This window comes from Micropterus dolomieu, linkage group LG12, assembly GCF_021292245.1.
Source record: "Micropterus dolomieu isolate WLL.071019.BEF.003 ecotype Adirondacks linkage group LG12, ASM2129224v1, whole genome shotgun sequence".
In the NCBI taxonomy this organism is placed as follows: domain Eukaryota; kingdom Metazoa; phylum Chordata; class Actinopteri; order Centrarchiformes; family Centrarchidae; genus Micropterus; species Micropterus dolomieu.
The window spans coordinates 6,569,478-6,591,163 of NC_060161.1; the positions used below are offsets into that span (position 1 = coordinate 6,569,478).

Genomic DNA, 21,686 nt, shown 5'->3' on the forward strand with positions numbered 1-21,686 from the left:
AAACACCATAACATGAGGTCAATTACTACACTAGTGCCAAGAAAATGAAACTTGTCACTTGTTTTAAGAAAATTAGGTTGAATGAGATAATTGACTGAATTTGTGCTGCCATTTCTTGTAAAAAAAAAAAAAGTGAGATTAAAAACAAAAGGAAAAATATTTTTTTCCTTCATTAATAACCCATCCAGTGTAATACCAATCGAATCTGAGACATATGACAGGCTTCTGAGAGGTGTAATTAGTGACTAGAGTAAAAAAAAGTGTTCAGCAGTTACTGTTCTCCTTCTGTGTATTCCTACCTCCACAACAGCAGGGAGACATTTCCTCATCATTAACAACATAAGGAACAGCTGAGAACTGTGGTTGACACCCCCATAAACCAATAACACTGTTAAAACTGGGGGTATTGGTGAAAAAGAAATACTTTAATGAAATGACAATTTTTAGAACATGAAATGCATCCAGCTGTCGATGCATGTTTCTTGTGAATAATAATGGAGCCTGGAGTCGGTAGAAAAGAAAATGTGGTCTGGATCTTTGTGAATAAATTGTACGCATGGATTGATAAACTGAGAGCACAGTTCAGGGGAGATTTTTAATTAAAACAATTTTTAATTTGTAAAATTTTTGTTTTTTAATATTTTAAATATTCAGTATTTAATTGTCACGCCTGCTGATTGGAAGCACAGCTATCAGCTGCTGTCAGAAATAATTAAAATACTATAATATCCCATATGATGTACTAAATAGACACATAACTATCTCAAAAGTGTACCTCTCACAGCCTGAACCTTATCCTCTGCTAGAAATGATGCATTCACTTGCACAGTGTAGTGTAACCTCTGCTCTGATTGGCTCGTTATCACTTTATCACCACCCCACCTCTTTTATCCTGATGGTCAGAGCTCCACATAGCAAAGGACATTAGTAAATGTGATAATCTAACAATATTAATATGGTTACTAAAATAATACATTCAGTATTGTTAAGTATCGTATTATTTGGTGCAGATGCAAACGTAAGTAGCTGTCCTGGCCATGACTAAACACACACTCACCCCAAGTGTCTGCAGTTACTGAAGGAGTGTTAGCAGAGCATGTTCATTACATTTCGTATTACGTTTTCTATTTTTTTTAGCAGGTGGATTTATCAAAGCCATCCTGTGAGACACCGACTGCCACACTGTCACCGCGAGTGGAGATTCTTTAGATGCCAAAAGAGGAAATCTGTTCCCTTCAGTCATCACCGGAGGTTTTATAAATGCACCCAAAGTTACACTTTAAATTCATCCACTCAAATGTGGCTAGTAACAATTCTACAGCAAAAATAAATGCATATAAAACAACTAAACATTTTAGATTAGTGGAGCCAATGACACTGTGTTGAAATGGAAAGCTGCATCTTTCATTGGTTCAAACATGGTGGAGACTTGCACATTTATGTATCACATGCATGATCACACATACATTATAAACATGATACTGTAGAATTTACTTCATTTGATTTCATTTACAAATTTAATTTCTTCACTGTTGACCTAAACCTTAACCTACCCTTAATCTAAATCATTTTCATTAAAAACACCCAAAGCTCAATCAAACCAATCGTCTCAGTGGCTATTTTGTTATTTATCAAATACAAATTCATACTCTTTTTATAAATACAGCTGTGAACAGAAATGTCTGATGGGAGCCTACCTCGGTATTTTTATTCAGCAACACTGTGTGTGTATGTGTGTGTGTGTGTGTGTGTTTTGAGGCTAGCAGTCAGTGTGTCAGGCTGCAGCAGCACATCATTACTGGTAGTTCTCTCTGCATTGCCAGTATGATATGTGCTGCTCCTGTCAGACTCTCAATCCTCTTCAACACCGTCTTCCTCCAGCAAATAAGAAAACGTATTGTACCTTATGTTTACATATCTGTACAGTGTTATTTATTAAATATTAACGTATTGCTCTTTGAAGAATTAGATAGATTTCTGTTACACTATTAATAAACGCCCAATATTTGAAAAACAAAATGTCTGATCCTTTCATGTTTGCGTCTACATACTGAACTAATAAAGGTACATGAGACAGAGCCGGTTGTGGCCGAAGCCGCTGTCATTTCCAGTTTCACTTGAGGGTTATTTCTGGAACTGGACTGTGGAAATGACTTCACTTCATTTTTAAATAAGGAGAGAATATGATGGTGTTTGGTGTCCAGCAGCTGAATGTAGTTTGATAAGTAAGAAAATGAAGCAAACATGAACAAGATTATTAAATAGCATTGTTATCTTTTACACAGTAATCCACTGCGCACCTTTAAAGGGCAGCACTGCTATTTTTGCACCATACATTCTTGCATAAGAGTATTTTAGATTATTCTGTGGGATTTTCTTACTTTCCACATGGCCACTGGTTTCTCTTCATTTCAGTACACATCAGACTTGAAATGTGCCAGCAGAATGTGTGCTCATATCAATATTCTCATTTCAACATACTGAGGTTCACAAATGTTACCTCTAAATGAACAGCACAAGTGTATAACAAAAAGATTTATTGGTCCTTCCTGCTACACACACAGAACTTAGACTTAAATGTGTTTTTAAAATATGGTAACATACAATATATAAATTAAAACAAAAGGCTATATACAGTTATTTATGGACAAAGGCTATATAGCCTACATAGGCATACATACACCCTGAACATTCTGCAGTGCATTATTTGAATTTATGTCTTGGGCATAGGTGTCATTTACCCTGGGGACATGTCCCCTCCACATTTTAAAATGGCTGATTTTGTCCCCATCACTTTTTGAAAGCATTTGTTAAAAATGTTCTGAAAAACAGCTTGCACCAAGAAATGTTAACTAACAAATGAAAATGCTTTGAGAACGGTTTATTAATAAGCTACATAAAAAAAACAAGCAGTTGATTACTTCATTATATTCTGTTATATTTTTGTATTTATGAATTGTCACAGGGCAGCTGAACTTTTTGTTTCCTTTTATGTAAATAAAGACATTTACACCATAGATTGGAGCAGAAAATGAAATGAAATAAGTGATTAATGCTCAAAATCTTCTGGGGAAGGATCCCCAGACCCCCCGCTCATATATTTCAGCATCAAATAGGCTATTTCTTCGAATAGTGTTCAAAGTCTTCTTGTCTTGTTGTCAAGCACTGTCTCATGACCCAAGTGTATCATCGCACCCCTGATCTGGGCCCTTATGTCCCCACCACTTTTCAACACAACCTTGGTCTTAAAGGAATATAAACAGCGAAAACAAGATAATATGGGGGAAACGGAGTCCATCTTGACTATGTATATGCACCAAGCATCACTGATGCACAAGAAACACAGTCCACCTCCTCTCATCATCTGAGTCTTGTGCAGACAGCTCGGAACACATACCACCCGCCGAGTGTTTGATCCGGGATGTTGATGGGGCAGATCAACAACTACTTTGAGGTCAACATTATCAGTTGTCATTAGGCTCAACATTTACATTTACTTATTTGGCAGATGCTTTTATCCAAAGTGACCTACATTTGACCCGTGTGCTCGAAGATATTTTTTAGCAAAGTGGGTTGATAAGAATCTAACTTTGTTATTAATATTAATAAATCTGAGAGATAGTGTGATAATGTTGGGATTTTCCCACATCCAGCTTTCAATGCAATGCAGGTCTGACGCAGATACAGTCAAGTCTAACTGGACTTATGAATCACCATCTAATGATAATTTCACAACAATAAAAGCAGACATGATGAATTAGCACATTTCATGTGTCTCCACGTTGACTTTCATATTGTACCAACATGAATAAAATGGTGAAAGGTGAAAATTCATGTTAGAAAATATAGAACATAACATGCTTTGAAAAAATATATATACATGATGCTGTTTCATGTCAGACAGCTAACGATACAGTACAATATTGACAGAAGACAAGCCCAAATCACTTCTCACATTTTAACTTCCATAACTAAGTTTATATGCACATTTGGTATAAATATAGATTATTGCTATGGGGCCTGGGAAATATAGTAGGCTAAGTGCAGAATCTAGATGTGGTGGTATTGTTGACTCCTGGAAGTCACTAACATCATTTGTTCATTTACCTTTCATTCTAAGGTCTCTGCCTTTTTGAAAGAGGAACAAAGGAGGAACAACAAGTTAAGCTGTGAACTTGTTTTTTTAAAGGAGCGATATGTAGTTTTCAGCGGCCACTAGTAGTGCGGTTTTAAGACTACTTCAACGTTCCCGTCTCAGAGGCAGATCAACAAGGCTCCGTACTGTTCATACAGTGCAGAGAGCAGCTTATTGGCACAATACTCCTGGAAAAAAGGCAGTGTGACAGCAGCTATAGACAAGACAGGGAGACAGCTTCACACAACACTCTGTAAACTCCGTCGAGCTCAGCTGCTGCTTTTCAGTAACTAACATTTGTACAATTTGTGTCTTTGACTGGAGGCTCAGCAATGTGAGCACAGCTAAATTTGATGATAAGTTAGTGAGCTGGACTGAATATTATGAGATTGTTGCCACACTGTTACAACAGTTAGACCGCAGTAAGTAACGTTACTGTAGTGAATGGGTTTTCCACTGTGTTGCTGTCCTGTGCAGTGATTTTGCAGTATTGTATATTATGTCGGTCACATAAGTTACAGCGACTGAGACGGTGGAGAAGCTGTGTACCTGAGTATCGGTAAAACGTCAATCAATCTAAATTGAATTTTATGAAGCAAACAGCGGTAGATCCGTGCTAAAGTAGCTGGCTGCTCCTGTCTTGCATCAAGGCTGGTATAAACAACCCACTCCATATTTGCTGTGTACCGTTACCATACTTTCTTGCAGGCTAAATCAACACTTTGACACAATACTGGTGGTACACAGGATAGTATTGTGGATCACGTTAGCTAGTGAAGTAATGTGGAAAGACATAACGTTACATATTATACATTGCACCGGATAACATTAGCAACTGCTCAGCATTAGCCAGCGAGCTAACATGAACCTCCGTAACGCCAGCCTTTCTGATGTTCACGGTTGCCCCCCCAACATCTGATTCTGGTTTGGCCTGAAAGGCTTCAGCACATAAACTTTTACTGTTGTTTTGTATCCTTACGTGGATTTTGTGATGGAGTCTGTGTTGTTCTGGGAGCTGGTTGTTTTATGGTTTTAGTGGACTGCGTTTCGTTAGCTGCAGTGTTTTCGCTGTAGTTGGAGAGTGTGTACAGTTCACATTGAAAGCAGAACAGTGGCTGTTCCAAGTAACAGTAAAAATAGGCATGTGCTTCATTTCTAAGAGAGGCTACAGCCCATTGACAAAAAGGCAGTGAAAATTATTTTTTAATAAGTGATTTTAATACTTAAAAACTACAAATTTAACACTGAAAACAGATTTAACACTGAAAAACTACAAATAGCCCCTTTAATTATTACGACTTACATACTTTAAAATAAGTTGCTTCCACCCTACTTATCAATTCACATGTGTTTCTGCCATTTTGATATCTTAGTTTTATAAAACTGTCATCAAGAAAAATCAATTTTTCTCAAGAAATTCTGTTATCACAAGATACCAAGACTTAAACATTTTTTATATACATATATACACGCATACTATATACATATATACACACACATATATGGAGAGAGAGAGAGAGAGAGAGAGAGAGAGAGAGAGAGAGAGAGAGAGAGAGAGAGAGAGAGAGGATTTAGACAATTCACATTAAAAATAACTGTACCCATTCCTGCTTACATTTTCAGTCCAAAATATGCTTTCTGATCCCTGTCTTTTTGAAAAATGGGGGCATCTGGATGGGGAGTATTTCATCTTGTCCATGCAGCTGACTTTCTCTGCTGTACTGTTTGTTTTCTGGTTTCTCACACAGGATCTTCACTGCATTTAATCTTCCTTTCAAATGGAGGATTTTCGGGCCATTCCTACAAAGCATAAGTCACAGAGGAAGAGAAGAAATGGTCTACAATAAAAATGTCAAATGAAAACTTGAAGTGATCCAAACACATTTGTGATAGTACCAGCTGGTCTCACGGATAAGGGATGCGTTGGATTGGAGAGGAGTCTTGCATGATACACCACAATATGCAGTGCTAGTATATTACTCTAAAGTGGGTAGTCAGCATCATCTGGCTCAAACCACTTTATTACAACGTTGGTATTATTTTCATAGTTTTGTCCATCGGGTCCACAGGAAGTTGAAAGGTCAACGGGAAAGCAGAGCAAGGTCACTGGGATTCATAATGAGGCTTGAGTCCAGGTTCAGGTTATCTATGGAGACACAAAAGCAATAAATGAAAAGTCTGGAGTTATTCTAAATGTTTATTATTGTCAACAAAAAGAACAATGTGTTAGTCCGTCAAACTTCCCTGTCCTGCCTGTGGCTCAGCCCCAAGCTCACTGGCATACATCTTTTACACAGCTCACAAATATACAGTTTAATGTTTTAAAAGGACTCCGTAAGAGGGTTAAACAGCTGACCACTGTCCTGTAACAAATATTACTCTAAAAAGAGGAAATAGTGCATTTGTTGGGGACAATTGTCAGTGGCGGATGAATCCATGTTCTCTAGTGTTTGGGGCAGCAGAACTGTGTGTGGGATTGAGACAAAATTCTCTACAGCACATGTGTCAAACTCAAGGCCCGCGGGCTGAATCAGGACCGCCACGTCATTTCATGTGGCCTGCGAAAGCTTTAAAAATCTATGCTGCCATAAACTACATCTCCCACAATGCATGTCGATTTTGTGACCCGAGAAGTGACGGCATCCTGCCACTAGATTGCCTACAGACAAAACAGCTGTTGTTTGTTATTATAAAAATAGAAATTACAAAGACAAACATTATGGGTGAAAGAATGGATTGGCACATGTGGATAGCAGGGATTGTCTGAGCTACAGAGAGAGCTGGAGGGGATGAAAAGTAGCTGCCTGCTCTCATTGGTTGGATGTGGATGTCGAGTCGGCTGACTCTTCCAGATATTTGGCACGCTAGATATCTGGCAGACATCGGCGATGTGTCAGAAATGTGTTGGGGAGCTGTTTTTGATGCGTCGCTGAGTAGATCACACACACAATGACTGGCAACTGCAGATCAACCGCTGATTTACTCTCGATCACAGCCCAACGGTCGCCGAGCAGCAAATCAGACTAAAAATCGTTTAGTGTGAACTTGGCTTATGCTCCAGTAGCCTATACGTCTGCTATCTCTCATTAGTTGGATGTATGCCCTCTGCAAGGCTGTGTGCAGCTGGACTATTTGTTTTATCAAATGCCACATCTGTCCCTCATGTTATTAGCAGCTCACAGTTATTTGTTTTACCAGGGTTCTGCACCTCTGGACTGTGAAAAAGTGAAAAGCTACTGTAAAAGCTTATGTTTGATGATATTTGTCTTTGTTATTTACTTGAAATCTTTGATCTTTGATTGATGGAGTAATGAGGGTTTTTAAATCTGATAAATTCATTTATTTATGTTATAATAAGACAGAGAAATTTTCTTACTTTTTTTCTAACTAAGGCTATATGTTTACATCTGATAAATGTCCTTAACTTGAATACATAATAACATAAAGAGTGAGTTTGAGTTGTGAGTAAACAGTTATTTAACAATATGTTAAGGAGTAGTTACGTTTATACAGTCTTACAGTTGCAACTTACGGTGGCCCGTAGGTTTCAGGCCTAATACAAAAGCCACAACACAAATACAAACGCCACAAGTAATCCACTGTTACTAAGCGTCTCTTTCGTTGTCAACTTCCGTTGTGGTTCACTTCTTTTTTTTCACTGACTTTTTGTATTTATGTTGTAGCTTTTGGGTTCGTGTTGTGGCTTTTGTATTAGGCCTGAAACCTACAGGCCGCCATAGCAACTGGCCCTTTGAGGGTAACCGTAATGCTTATGTGGCCCTTGGTGAAAATGAGTTTGACACCCCTGCTCTACAGTGTGTATTTTCATGGTGCACCAGTGTGGCTCACTGATGTGTTTTCCTTGAACATGTAGAGTCACTGGTCTATCAGGCCCTCCAGGATTTCGAGATAACGCAATCACAACTATTAATGCAAATTCAACAAATCCCTGTGAATTCAACTTTTGTCTGTGAAGCTTGAAAAATTCATATCCCGATATAGATCATTTTTTGTAAATTCAATGAAATATGGCATTTCCAACTGTAACTCTGGATATTTCTCTGCATTATAAAAGGTGAGGTATGTGATTCTGGAGAAATCCAACACCATGACAAATACCATGATAGAGTGAACAGCAACACAGCAAGTAATGTAACTAATGTTAGCTAGGTTGTGGGTTAGCAAACCGGTGCTACTTGCTGCTGCAAAGCTAACATGAGAGGACGAGACGGTCCCAGAGCAGCACAGCAGCTCCACACAGCGACATTCACAGCTCTCGAACATCACAACAACAGCATGTCCCGGCGAACTATAAAGTAAGCTGTATGGTCTGTGGGCAAGTCATTTAACGTTACCTGACTGACACACACATACTGGCTCGCCCTGCTGGATAGTGGTGTGTGGCGCTCTTCTACGCAACACCGGCCCAAGTTGGATATTAGTTTTATGTTGGACATTTGGTGGATGTCGAATTCCAACGTAAAACTAACTTCACCGCGGTGCAAAGCACCGTTCCCTCACCAAAATGTTACGGTAAAGTGTGGAATTTGCAACACAGCGATATAAACAATAGAGCATAATAGCAAACGATGGAGGTTTTTTCTATTGTCAAACGATAGATATGGTCGTATCGCACATCCCTAGCTGGGCAACAAAACAATAATGATAATTATGGCTATATATTTTTCCCTGATAACAATACAGTGTTTCCTCTTGGATTTTTTTCAGCAGCGAGGGCAGGACAAACAGCACCCCCCCCCCGAAAAAATAGTCACACTTCACAAAACAAGTAAACTTCAGTGTTTCAGTAAACACTTTCCTAATGGGTTTATGGTCTCAGTCGCTAGTTTCAAGTCTTCTTCAACACAACATGATCTTCATTTATTAAATTATGGTCTTTAGGGCTGGGTTACCTTGTGATTGACAAGTCGCTACCATGGCGACCAGTCAATCAGGATAGAGGCGACCTGTATCCGCTGCTCTGTGTAAAGTTTTTTATTAAATGGCTGTCAGCGGGAGAGAGCACGTCATGTTTGAGTCTGTTAGTATGTTTTGTTTTAAAAGTAAATTGTTTTGCTAACCTTTTATTTTTTATAAGTTTAACTGTGATTACATTTTAGTTTAGTTTTTTAATATTTAATAAACAATTAAACATGTTAACAATATACTATAACTTATAAGTCTTTGGTTTTGTTGTAACACTAATAAATAACTTTTGGAGGGAGAGACAATAAAAATTGTCTTGGGGCCAGTAAGTGTCAAACCCACTGCCCCAGTGGGGCGAGTTGCAAAAAAGTTTAACATTGAGCCCTGTCTGTATTTGTAGAGCACCTTTCTAGTCTTCCAAACACTGAAGCACTTTTACACTATGTCACATTCACACATTCATACAGTGACGGCAGAGGCTAAGGTGCCAACTGCCCATCATAAACAGAAATTAACATACATCACAAACACTCGCATACAGTCCCCTCCAACAGTACTGGAACGGTAAGGCAAGTTCCTTTGTTTCTGTTGTTCACTGAAGACATTTGGGTTTAAGATCAAAAGATGAGTATGAGACAAGAGTTCAGAATTTCAAGTTTCATTTCCTGGTATTCACATCTAGATGTGTTGAACAACTTTCTTAGGTGAGCAAAAGTAATGGAACAAATAATCTTATAAATAACATTTAATATTTGGTGGCATAAACCTTGCTTGCAATAACTGCCTCAAGCCTGCGACCCATCGACATCACCAAACTGTTGCATTCTTCATTTGTGATGCTATTCCAGGCTTTTACTGCAGCTTCTTTCACTTCTCGTTTGTTTCGGGGTGTCTCTCCCTTCAGTCTCCTCTTAAGGAGGTGAAATGCAGCTCTGTTGGGTTAAGGTCAGCTGATTGACTTGGCCAGTCTAAAACCTTCCACTTTTTCCTCTGATGAAGTCCTTTGTTTTGTTGGCAGTGTGCTTTGGCTCATTGTCCTGCTGCATGATAAACTTCCTCTCGATTAGTTTCAATGCATTTCTCCGTGAACTGGCAGACAAAATGTTTATGTCCACTTCTGAATTCATTCTGCTGCTCCCATCATCAATAAATATTAATGAGCCTGTTCCAGAAGCAGCCATGACATGACCTCCACCATGCTTCACAGATGAGCTCGTATGCTTCGGATCATAAGCACTTCCTTTCTTTCTCCACACTTTGACCTTTCCATCACTTTGCTAGAGATTAATCTCGGTCTCATCAGTCCATCAGATTGGGTTCCAGAACTTTGCGGCTCATCTCTGTACTTCTTTGCAAATTTCAGTCAGGCCTTTAGATTCTTCCTGCTGATGAGTGGTTTGCATCTTGTGGTGTGGCCTCTATATTTCTGCTCTCTGAGTCTTCTTCTAACAGTGGATTGTGATACCTTCACCCTGCACTGTGGAGGTCGTTGCTGATGTCACTTCCTGATATTTTGGGGGTTTTCTTCACAGCTCTCACCATATTTCTGTCATCAACTACTGTTGTTTTCCTTGGCCGACCTGTTGGACGTCTGTTGCTCAGTACACCAGTAGTTTCTTTCTTTTTCAGGACATTCCACATTGTTGTGCTTGCTATGCCCAATGTTTGTCCAATGGCTCTGCTCGATTTTCCTTCTTTTCTCAGCTTGACAGTGGCTGACGCTGATTTGAGTGCGCTGTTTAAACAGCTGCAGCCTAGCTTTGAAGCTAAAAGTGCAGCCTGTGGGTATTTCCTGCAGAGCGCGGTATTGGTCCGTAAGTGGGTGGCCCAGGGTTTTGACTGTGAGGGAGATCCAGACGTACCAAATAGTGGTACGAAATAAGTATAAAAATGAAGTGCTGAAGGGTTCTCATGACCAGACTGGACATCTGGGAGTTAGTAAAACATACTGTCACATTTTGCGTTACTTCTTTTGGCTTCATCTTAAGCGTGATGTTGCAGCTTACATTAAGAGATGCCATCCATGTCAAGTAAGTAAGTAAAGCTATTAAGCCTGCCCCACTTTGTCCAATCCCGGCAGTCGCCAACCGATTTGAACATTTAATCATCGATTGTGTTGGGCCTTTGCCTAAGTCAAAATCTGGATCTGAGTATTTGTTGACTGTGATGTTCCAGATCACGCGTTATCTTGCCCACTGTCCATTATGTACCATTACAGCCAAATCTGCAGTTAAGGACTTAACTCAGCTTACTGACATATTTGGAAAACCAAAGATCATTCAGAGTGAACACGGATCAAATTTCATCACATTTGTTCTCACAAGTTCGTAAGCAACTAAACATCAAGCACAACAAGGCATCTGCTTATCATGCACAAAGCCAAGACGCTTTAGAACGGTTTCACCCAACTGTCTTTGTTGAAAGAAAGTCTTTGTTGCAAGCATATTGCACAGAAATGGACAGGGACTGGGAGGAAGGTTTACCATGGTAGCTTTTGGCTGTTAGGGAAGTGTGTCAAGAGAGTACTGGTTTCAGTCCTAATGATCTAGTCTTAGGTCACAAGGTACGAGGTCCTTTGGCAGTGCTTCGGGATGAGTGGATTGCAGATGAACCCCCTCCGAACTTTTTAGATTATGTAAATGGTTTCCAACATATGCGCCGCTACTAAAATTTCACACGGCCGAGAAAAAACGCCCGTTAATGATTTCAGTGCTTAGCTAACTTCCTCTACTCATTCTTCTTATTCTGAAAGTCCGTTGCTGACTGGCTCTGAATACACACACACACACACACACACACACACACGTTGTCCTTGCTTTTAGCTGTTTGTCTATCTATTATCTTCCTGTAAACTGCTCCACTGTTCTTGGAACTGTGTGTCAATACAATAAGAGACAAATTCCTCATATACACATACTTGGCCAGAGAAGCTGATTCTAAAATCAGCCCCCTTGCATGTTTCGGTAGTTGTTCATGAACTTTACCTTGATCAAAGTTGTTGAGCTTTTTGGAGTTAGATCCTTCACCCAGTCCCTCGATGTCCACAAGATCACTGTTAACATCTGAGTCATTCAGAGCACTGAGGGTCACATCTAGACAGACACACACACACACAAAGATGAAAATGTGTAATATTGTTTGAAATGTTAATCAAAAACACAAACTTAGCTAAAATGAGCAATGAACAAAGATATAAAATAATATCAAGCAGAGAGACTTGATGGCTTTAAAACAGAAAAACATACTGCTTTGATGTTTGGTTGTAGACAACATAACATTATATTATATATAACATAAAATACAGCAGGGAAGAGGCTGAAAGACATGCCTCTGATGACTGATTCTCTGTCTATTCTGTGCCATGAAAGCACCAAAAGATGTGATATTAATAGAAAGGTGTGAAAAATATAATATATACATAATAAATCACAATAATATTTTATTAAAAATTCCATAGTAACGCAACTTATCATGAAAATGCAGATCATCAGCCGTCTCATACATCCATCAAAATGTCTCACATCCCCCTTTTACCGTGTGCGACCTGCACATGCACACATAGTTGTAGACATTTTTTAAACTTTTATTTCATGTTGAAAAACGATGAGGGAACGGGTCTACACCAGAGGGCCGTTTTGGCCTGCAGTTAATAGTTACCTTGACCAGCGGTAGCGGTAAAATAACAAGCTTTTTTTATGTAATAGGCTGTAGCAAGCAGGAGAATCCCTGTGTCCCCATATCTCTCTCAGTTTCTCGTTAATATTCTTTACACTTGTTAAAGCACTTTGTAACTTGTTTTTGAAAAGTGCTCTACAAATAAGGATTATTATTATTATTATATTATTATAATAAGTCGGTGTTAAGAACTTCCACGCAACTGGCCACATTTTTTAGCGTTTGTGTGTGTCTCAGGGCCTCTTCAGACGGGGGCAACGCTCTGTCTGAGTACTCTCTTGAAACTGCGGTGTCTCCTCATGTGAACAGATGAGCGCTCCGTGAGTAACCGCCAGGTGCTCTGTGGGTAGTAACCATGGCAATGGCTTCTGTGCACTCCTTAACCTCTGCCGGTATAACTGTATTTTCTATATATGCTACAGAAACATTCCAGAAAACTCTGTAGACCTACATCTCATTCTCTTTTTTAAAAGTGTGGGCTAATTGTTTTTGTGTCCAGCCGTGCTATGATTGGTGAAGGCTATTTCTCAAAGCATACCTTGAAAACTCTGTTCAGTTAGGCTACTTTAATGGTCAGTCCCAAATGTTTGTATTTTGTAATGTGGATAACCTTCTTCTGAGATGAAAATAGTGGCAACATCTATACCTAGTTTAGCACCTATTACATCAACAAATAGGGTTAGTCTACAAAATGAGCGGCCTGGTGATTGAACAGGGTGGACTGGGAGTCAAATTCTTGGCCTGAATTATTGTCCCAGTCCGCCCCTGGCTGGCTTAGATTTAGCAAAAACACTAACACCATGAGCTGTATCTATCTGCTGCACTAGATGTGGTCCACAACATGTGGGGAAACCCTAGTTTGCTGAGGCAACTGACACCGCACAGTCTAAACACAACACCTTAATGAAGCACAACAGCAGAATTTGACTGTGAAATAAAATGAAACAGCACATTTTAGTTTCTGTAATTACCAAAGGATTTATCAAAAAAACAGCTAAAATGTGAAAAATTGCGCTGCAGGTCGATTTAAGGTGTGCCCCCTAAATTTTCTACCTGTGCCTAGGGCTGGACAATAAAACAATAACAATAATTATCGCAATATAATTTTTTTCTATAACAATATAACAAATTTAGATAAATATTCAATAAAAGTTTGATTTTATTTACTTCAATCATACACGAATTAGGACTTAATTTTTTTATTAAGATGTTTATTTTATTGAGAAAAAGGACTGAAAAAAGCTTTTACTGAATTTTACTTGTGCATATTTGTTGACAAAGATTTTATCATTATAGTTTTGAATGTCCTACCTCAGATTTGTGAAGTGATCCACTGTTTGGCATCAAGTGTTGACCATAAAGAAAACCACAATTAATCATCAGGTTTCTTCAACTTTCAATCAGGAGCAAAAATCAGCCTTTAAACTCTAAAGAAATAACAATTTGCTACTTATTGTGGTAATTACTGATATCGAAAGATATGAAACTTTTAATCGTGATAACATTTTTGGCCATATCGCCCAGCCATACCTGTGCCCATAAAATTTTCAGTTAGTGCTACAGTGCTCCTAGTGCTATGTTAGTCTGGAGCCCTGGTATGTGGTATAACAATGTCAAACCAAGCAATGGTTCAGAGCAAACTTAAAAAACACCTGACAACAAATCATCCATCACTAGTCACAAGGGTGCAGAGTTTTTGTTTCATTTGAAAAGTCAACACAATCGACAAGAGCAAGTGATTATGAATTGTCCAAATGTGTCAGAGAAAGTACTGGAGACGAGCTATCTAGTGGCCGAGATAGTAGCTAAGGCTAAGAAGCCACACACGATTCAAGAGACCGTTAAGGCTCGTACGGAATACACAACTTTCAGCATCGGCCGTTTGCCGTGCTGTTCACACTACACAACTTACAGTCTTGTGACAGGAACCTTGAAGTCGTTGTGGCGTTCACACTACGTGACTAAATCGGTGACAGGGGGCCACACACTACGCAAGCTGACAACAACTCTGTCCCTTGACGGCTGTGGCCTGTACTACGAAGGGAGTTCAACCTACTCAGAGTTAACTTGGGGTTATCAGGCAAACTCAGGGTTGAGAAACTCTGACTCCCTACACTAGAGAGAAACGGTACTACGAAGGTGGATAAGATGTCGGTTAGTTGAGTCCGTGTTAACCCCGTGTTAACTTAATTGGAATTGTTGCGCGTTCGCATAAAAGGGGCGTGTTCGGCTGTGCAGAGTTATTTCTTAACGCCGCATGCTTCGTATTTCTCCAGAGGAGTGCACGTTGGTAGTTGGTAGAAATTATGAATGTAAAGATAAGTTAACGGCTAAATCTAATATCGTGGCGGGCGACAAAGCCAGGGAGGCTTGTTGGCATCGCATTGAGTAAATTTGTAGTGTTCTTACTGTAGTTTAAATCTCTATGTAGACCTATTTTATGGGCTCTTCTTTTATGTGTAATATGATTAAGATGTAAAGGTACAACTGCACAGAAGGTCCATTGTGATAGAAAAAAGGAGACAGCGGAGAGGGGTGATAATCCGAGAGAAATGTTAATTTCCAAGATTACTCTACAAGTAAAAAACTTGAATATTCTCTGACATTATAGAGAAGCTTCACTTTGCAAGGCTGCAACATCACACACACGTCTGTCGTGTAGGCTATTATGCATGCATTGGAAAGTTATATTAGGCTATATTAAACTTTGCAATCAGATTTAGCAGTGAGGAAATACTTGTGAGTTTAGCCCACAATCACTATCAAGCACTGTAGAGACTTTGCTCTGGATTGGGCGTATTCAGAAGAAAACACCAGAGTGATTTTAGATTTTTTATGACATTAATTTCAGGGAAATTCCGATTTTTCTTTTTTTTTTTGAAATTTCACACTTTCATCTAGGGTTTTTTGTCTTGGTTATTTTTGGACACGTAAAATAGTCAATCTAAATATGTGAAAACACGCCCCAGAATTAATTATAGTCTACAGATGGGCTACATCTAAGAAACTATCCCGTTAATTGATTAAGATTCCTCTCTAAAATCACAGAGGCTGCAGGGATCGATGTCTGAACGTAATGCTGTTGTGTTCAGAACTTCATTGCAGCCGCAGTGGAACAAATCAGGATGGAATCTAAACATATTTTATGAAGTGGTGTATATTAATATCCTACTTCTCCTCATTAACACTGAGTACAGATGTGCTGTGTAGTCCACGTGCAGGGTAATCTCGAGTTAACCATGAACAAAACCTGCTCGGGGCAGTTTAGAGATGCAGCGTAAATTGCCATGGCAACAGACCTCGGTTAGCACCTATCCACCTTTCGTAGTACGGGTTAACCGGGAAGTTACACCCGACGTCACGAAGTTACACCTGAGGTTACCTGGATAAGTAGTACAGGCCACTGGTCTCCAAACTGTGAAACAGGAAATGACGTGATTTACCCATGATCACAGCCAGATGGTCGCCGAGCTTACCGACTGGCAAATCGGGCTTAAAATTGTGTAGTGAGAAGTGAGAATACACTATCACCTGTCGCCCTGTGTCCTGCTGTCTCTCTCCCACTCGCTCAGAGACACTTCGTTCTGTTTGACTGTCTCTCCGCTCTAGGATGCTTCATTCCCTTTAAAGCGGATGTGAGCTGCACTTTATCAGAGATGCTGAAGTGAACATTTGTGTGGAATTGTGGTGATATTTCTGTCTGATCACAAGTGTTTTCAGTTTCAGTTTTCTTCCTCTGATGAGGAGCAGTGCGCTCGACTCATCGAGTAGGCTACAAGTCCAATTATTTATTAACGGTTTTTAAAAAATGGGCCAACAATGGGTCCATAAAGCATAGGCCTATACTGACATTGGGCTGGCCCAATCACATCTCTTACAGCACCCACTCCCTCCCCCTCTGCTGGAGCTGTTTCTTGTGTTGTGGGCCAAAAATAATAATAATTCGTCAAATGTGTGAAAATAACCGATATATAGAAAGAATATAAAAAGAAAATAATAAGCTACTGATTACTGCATTACATTCTATTATATTTTTATATTCTGAATTGTCACCTGCCACCTACATTTTGTCCTTCCCTTTATAAAAAATAAAGACATTTCCACCATAAATTGGTGCAGAAAATGTCTCCAGAATTCAGGAAATTAAGTGTTTAATGCTCAAAATCATCTGGGGGAGGACCCACAGACCCCGCTATCAAATATTTCATCAATAAATAATTCTTAACTGAATTCAGATTAATTAAGCTAATTTATCATTGAGGTGAAAAGGTGCACATTTAAAATGACTTTAGGTTGATCTACAGGAGAAATATAACTGACAGCCTTACTGCATTATACTACACTATATTCTTCTTATTTTGAATTGTCACCTCAGACATTTCCTCAATAAATTGGTGCAAAGAAATTCACCAGAATGTAGAAAATTAAGTGTTTAAAGCCCAAATTTTTCAGGGGGAGGACCCCCAGACCCCCTCGATTTAATACCAGTGTTAATTATTATCAATAGTAATTCATAATAAATGTAGGCTATATATATATAATTTGCTTTATAGACGTACTTTGTGTAGGCGGCAATGGGATTTGGGGGGTTAAAACATGAAAGATTTCTGTGCTGGGCTAAGCCCCCAATATTTCAAGAGCCTGGAAACGCAGTATGTTGTCCCTGATGGAGCTCAATCACGGATTGAAACACTGAGATTAAAACAAGGAGTGTGTGCGTTCTACAATTTATATTTGCTTCCAGTACCTGTTGAAGAGGTTCTTGGATGTGCAAAGCTTCTCAATAATTTAAATGTACAATAAATGTCAAAACAGGGTGGGAAATTCATATTAAACGTGATATTTTGTCTGGGTTAATTATAGAACGCAAAAGAATATATTAACAACACCTTTTGTTAGGGATGTGTATGTCATGTTGTAACGTGCTGCTGGATCTCTTCAGTTTTCCTGACTCACCTGCAGTCTTCTGTTTCTTCAGGGGGGGCTGGGTGGAGGTGGAACCCTGTATTCCTGATGCCACGACAACCTGGGCTGTGGGCACAGAGATGACGGTTGGAGTGCCTGGTGTTACCATGGCAACAGTAGCAGTGGCTTTCTTGACGACCTTCTTAGACCCGTCGGAGGAAGCGGGCACAGTTCCATCTTCATACAGCTTCCTCTTCACTGTGCTCTTTGTCGGACCACTGGGGGGAACATGGGAACTGCAATGATTTTAGTATATCAGTACTAAAATCATCAATCAACCAGGTTAACAGGAGCATCACATGTGTAAGGATCATGTGAAGTCAGAGTGAATCACTTCTAGCCTTAGTGCTAAAATAGCCTACATCTACATCTGTACTGCATACACAGACATGATACTGATACCATGCTTCTTTTATCTGACTCAAGGAGAGATGGCCAACAAGTGCATCCACAGTAAAAGTATCACTTCTTCAAATCCTGAAAGGGCCTGTTTTCACTGTCAGCTGATGGCAACTGCAATAGCATGTGGCTGATCCCTGTTAATTATGTGGAAATAAAATAAAACCAATAAAGTCTCTGGGCTCCACTGAGCTATTTTCTTAATTGACAGAAAGGCCTCATTAGCCAGTTGTATCCCAGAAAGGGCTAAAAAAAAAACTCTTTAAAAAGAAGTCTCAACAGGACTTCACCAGAAATACACTTCACCGGTTGGGAGTACTCATAAGTAGCAGCATTGGCTTCAGTTTTTGATTGATTGATGTAATGTTATTGTTTCTTTATTTTGTACTATGAAGGTTTAACACTGTACCTTTTTGAGTATGATGATAAAGAAGCGAAATAAATTGATTCCATATCTTCCAGATATAATGCAGAACATTTGCAGTGTTATAAAGTGTTAAGTACAACATGAGGATTTTTAAAACATCTGTATCAATAATCTGACAGATCAGTGAACAGATATATGCCTTGTAACCTTTTCCACTCCTGAATGTATTTGCCATGATAACTGTGAATTCCTCCATATCCTGGTGATGCTGCTGTAAACTAAAAGTTACTTACCCTGCAGGACTGGAGTCTACCACTGGGTGAAGCTGCATGGTGAGCTCTCCCAGTTTGGTGAAGGCAGCACCAGCTGCAGAGAAGATCTCACCTACCTGTGGGAGACACTAGCATTACAAAACACAGCAAAATGTTTTGAGATTGAACTCGCCCCTGGACTCTGCAACAGTGTCTGGTGCCAGACAATCCAGCCATATGTGACAGTTGATCATGGTTTTTCCACCAGATGTTGAACCTGGCTGAGGAGATTTGCTCGCATTTGGCCACAAGGGCATTAGTGGGGTCCAACACTGATGTTCAGTGGTGAGGTCTGGCTCACAGTCTGTGTTCCACTCAGAGACTGTACATAAAAAGGTCCCACTTCAACCAAAAAGAGTTGAGATGAGATCACAGTCAGGTGTGCATGCACCTGGCTTTGTGCATGAAGGAACTGTTATGTTCAAACAGGAAAGGACCAAAGCTGAAAGCACTCTGTCATCTAATATTGTATGCTGGAGAAATGTGAAATTTTGATTTTCCTTCAATAGAATGGAGGAGCCAGGTGTCCACATACTTTTGTCTATATAGTCAGAGACGTTTTATAGATTATAGTGAATGAATGAATGACGCTTTAAACTTGCAAAACCGCTGTAACTGATCTTAGAACAAACTCAGAGTTAAGTCATGACCAAATCCAATATATCAGAGCTGTTCGGCAGAATATTTAATCTTAGAAGCGTAAGGTAAATCCACCAGGACGTACGTTAACATTACGTCGCTCCCGCGAGCAGCAGCGGGAAACACAGAGGGGCTCGTGCGTTTGTGTACAATAGGGTAATGTAACTGTTCAGATTGGGCTAAGTTAATTCTGCGACAACAAACTCTCACGTTTGTAAATGGACTTACTTTAGTGGAAGCTGAGGTCATGTTGCTGATCTCTGTAGTACCACAGACTGTGTATATATTCTGTAACGTTAAGTGGTTCTTGATGACACCTTTAGGAACCCGGAGCAGCTGCTAAGATGCTAACTGTGTAGCTAAGTAGCGTTTGGTGCTCCTCCTCATGTAGCAGAGCAGCTAGAAACCTGCTATTCCACCGCTTGTGTCGTTGGTCGTTACCTGGAAAAAACAACACTTAAACAGACCACTGCATAGTTCTATTAATGTTTAATCTGCGGTAAATTACATTGCCGCCGGTGACAGACAGGTCACGCAATGAATGCAACAAGAAGGCTGCTGCTCCCTTCAAGGTCTCCTGGTAATTTCCACCATCAGTAATTCAATTCATTGTGCCCCGTTGTTTGAGAGTTTAACGTCCGTATTACAATAGAATGCGATGTGTGTGTGTGTGTGTGTGTGTGTGTGTGTGTGTGTGTGTAAAATTATGCCCATTATACAGAAATACAGAAGGTAAAACATTTTTTCACTTATATGAAAAACATACAATAAGAAAAATGAAATATGAAAAATGAAACCTACTGACAGGAAATTATGTTGTAACATTACACAAATAAACATTAAGCATAAGGATAGGCCTACTGCAAGAAGCTGTTTGTATTCAGAAATTATTGAAGCCATTCAAGTTTCCATCCCATCTGTGCAATAAAAATCTGAGGCTGCATATATTCTACTATCTTATAGCTATACCAGCTTGGGGATTTCCCTTTGACTATACCATCACAGAATAAAACATTGACATGAATATTAGACTCCATTATGTTACATGATGACATGAAGCACAACACATGCAGTTAGACAGAAAACGCTGTCGTTCCACCCCGAGCAGCTAAGTTGTTCCTTGTCAGAAATTCTCCAAGTGTGTGGAACTCTACTGACTAGATAAACAGTAGTCTTCCAAAAGATGTGTCACCTGTTTGCACTGTACTGTATGTAGGCTGATTTTAGATCAATAAACCTGCTAGGGGACTCATGAAAATGTGCCTGTCAGCATCATCAGAAAGAAGAGAAGATTTTGCCTCCCCTGGGCAACAGACCTTTGTGAGACCTGTTTTTTTTTTTGTATCTTTACTTATACATACAACAACAAACTTGCATTTTATAAACCCTTACCGCTCTCAAGGCACCACACAGAGAAAAGTAAGAGCAACTACACAAAGAAAGAATTGTAGGCTATCACTTTCCATTTTCTTGTCTGTGAGGGCTAATGGGAATTGGTATCTCCGAAAGTCCTGAATGCAGCATAGTGGCTTGTTATGCCGCGTTCAAGTTTAAATCGTAATAATCGTTAGCCGAGTGGGAAAAACAGTTCCAATTCAGAATGGGAGATATCATGTCAGGACTTTAGTGTGGCTGAAATGCCCCATCGCTGGAAGTTACATCAAAGTATAAAATTAATTAACACTTTGAACGGTTGGCATCCAAGTGCTACAAGTACAATGTAACCGCGGTGATACCCGCGTTTGATCAGTGTGCACAGCAAAGTGACTGAAAAGGACCTTAACAGATGGATGCATAATTCGGCAGAACAGATGTTGTAGGCTACCTGCCAAAATTTGCATCCACCTCTTTTGTCAGCATAAATGAGTGTTTCTGGTGTTACCTCCCGCGAGGTCCATGCAGTTCTCGGCAGGCATGCAGAATTCGGCACAACACCGGCTTGCATGCAGCATCAGCACCATGAAAGTCACGTGACTGACTTAAGGTCACATGTTTTATTTCGTGTTTGCATGACAATTTATGTAAAATGTTTTTCAAAGAGGACACGCTGTATCTTTTGTTACACCAGTAATTGTTTGTTATAACAGACTAAAAATTATGATACATGCATTCTATCCTAATGTAATTATTTGCGTCTGATTTACATAAAATCATGAAATATAAAATTTGGCATATTTTAAATTAACACTGGATTTGATATTGAAATCAGTAATCCGACTTTTTCCTTGGAACTTCCGGTGTTCTCAGTCACCTGACTGAGCTGCTAGGA

General features: G+C 39.5%; 1 protein-coding gene and 1 long non-coding RNA gene across 5 annotated transcripts; one reads left to right on the top strand and one right to left on the bottom strand.

The window, feature by feature from the left end:
- Window positions 1–5,320: 5,320 nt before the first annotated feature.
- zgc:92664 (uncharacterized protein LOC436695 homolog) lies at window positions 5,321–19,987 on the bottom strand. 4 transcript variants are annotated; one of them, XR_006827659.1, is made up of 6 exons: window positions 19,646–19,986; window positions 18,761–18,855; window positions 17,693–17,937; window positions 12,046–12,153; window positions 6,045–6,281; window positions 5,321–5,935 (listed from the first exon to the last, which is right to left on the bottom strand). XR_006827659.1 is itself a non-coding variant. In XM_046065662.1 (5 exons), exons 1-5 carry the CDS (start codon window positions 19,664–19,666, stop codon window positions 6,217–6,219), a joined length of 516 nt encoding a protein of 171 aa, XP_045921618.1. In that variant the 5' UTR covers window positions 19,667–19,987; the 3' UTR covers window positions 5,321–6,216. The 4 variants fall into 4 exon arrangements, 2 of the variants coding, with proteins under 2 accessions (XP_045921618.1, XP_045921616.1); XR_006827658.1 differs by having other exon boundaries at window positions 6,032–6,281; XM_046065662.1 differs by having other exon boundaries at window positions 5,321–6,281; window positions 17,693–17,919; window positions 19,646–19,987.
- On the top strand, window positions 17,288–18,561 carry LOC123981050. Its single transcript, XR_006827660.1, has 2 exons — window positions 17,288–18,004; window positions 18,128–18,561. It is a non-coding gene; the product is annotated as an uncharacterized LOC123981050 (long non-coding RNA).
- Window positions 19,988–21,686: the final 1,699 nt, after the last annotated feature.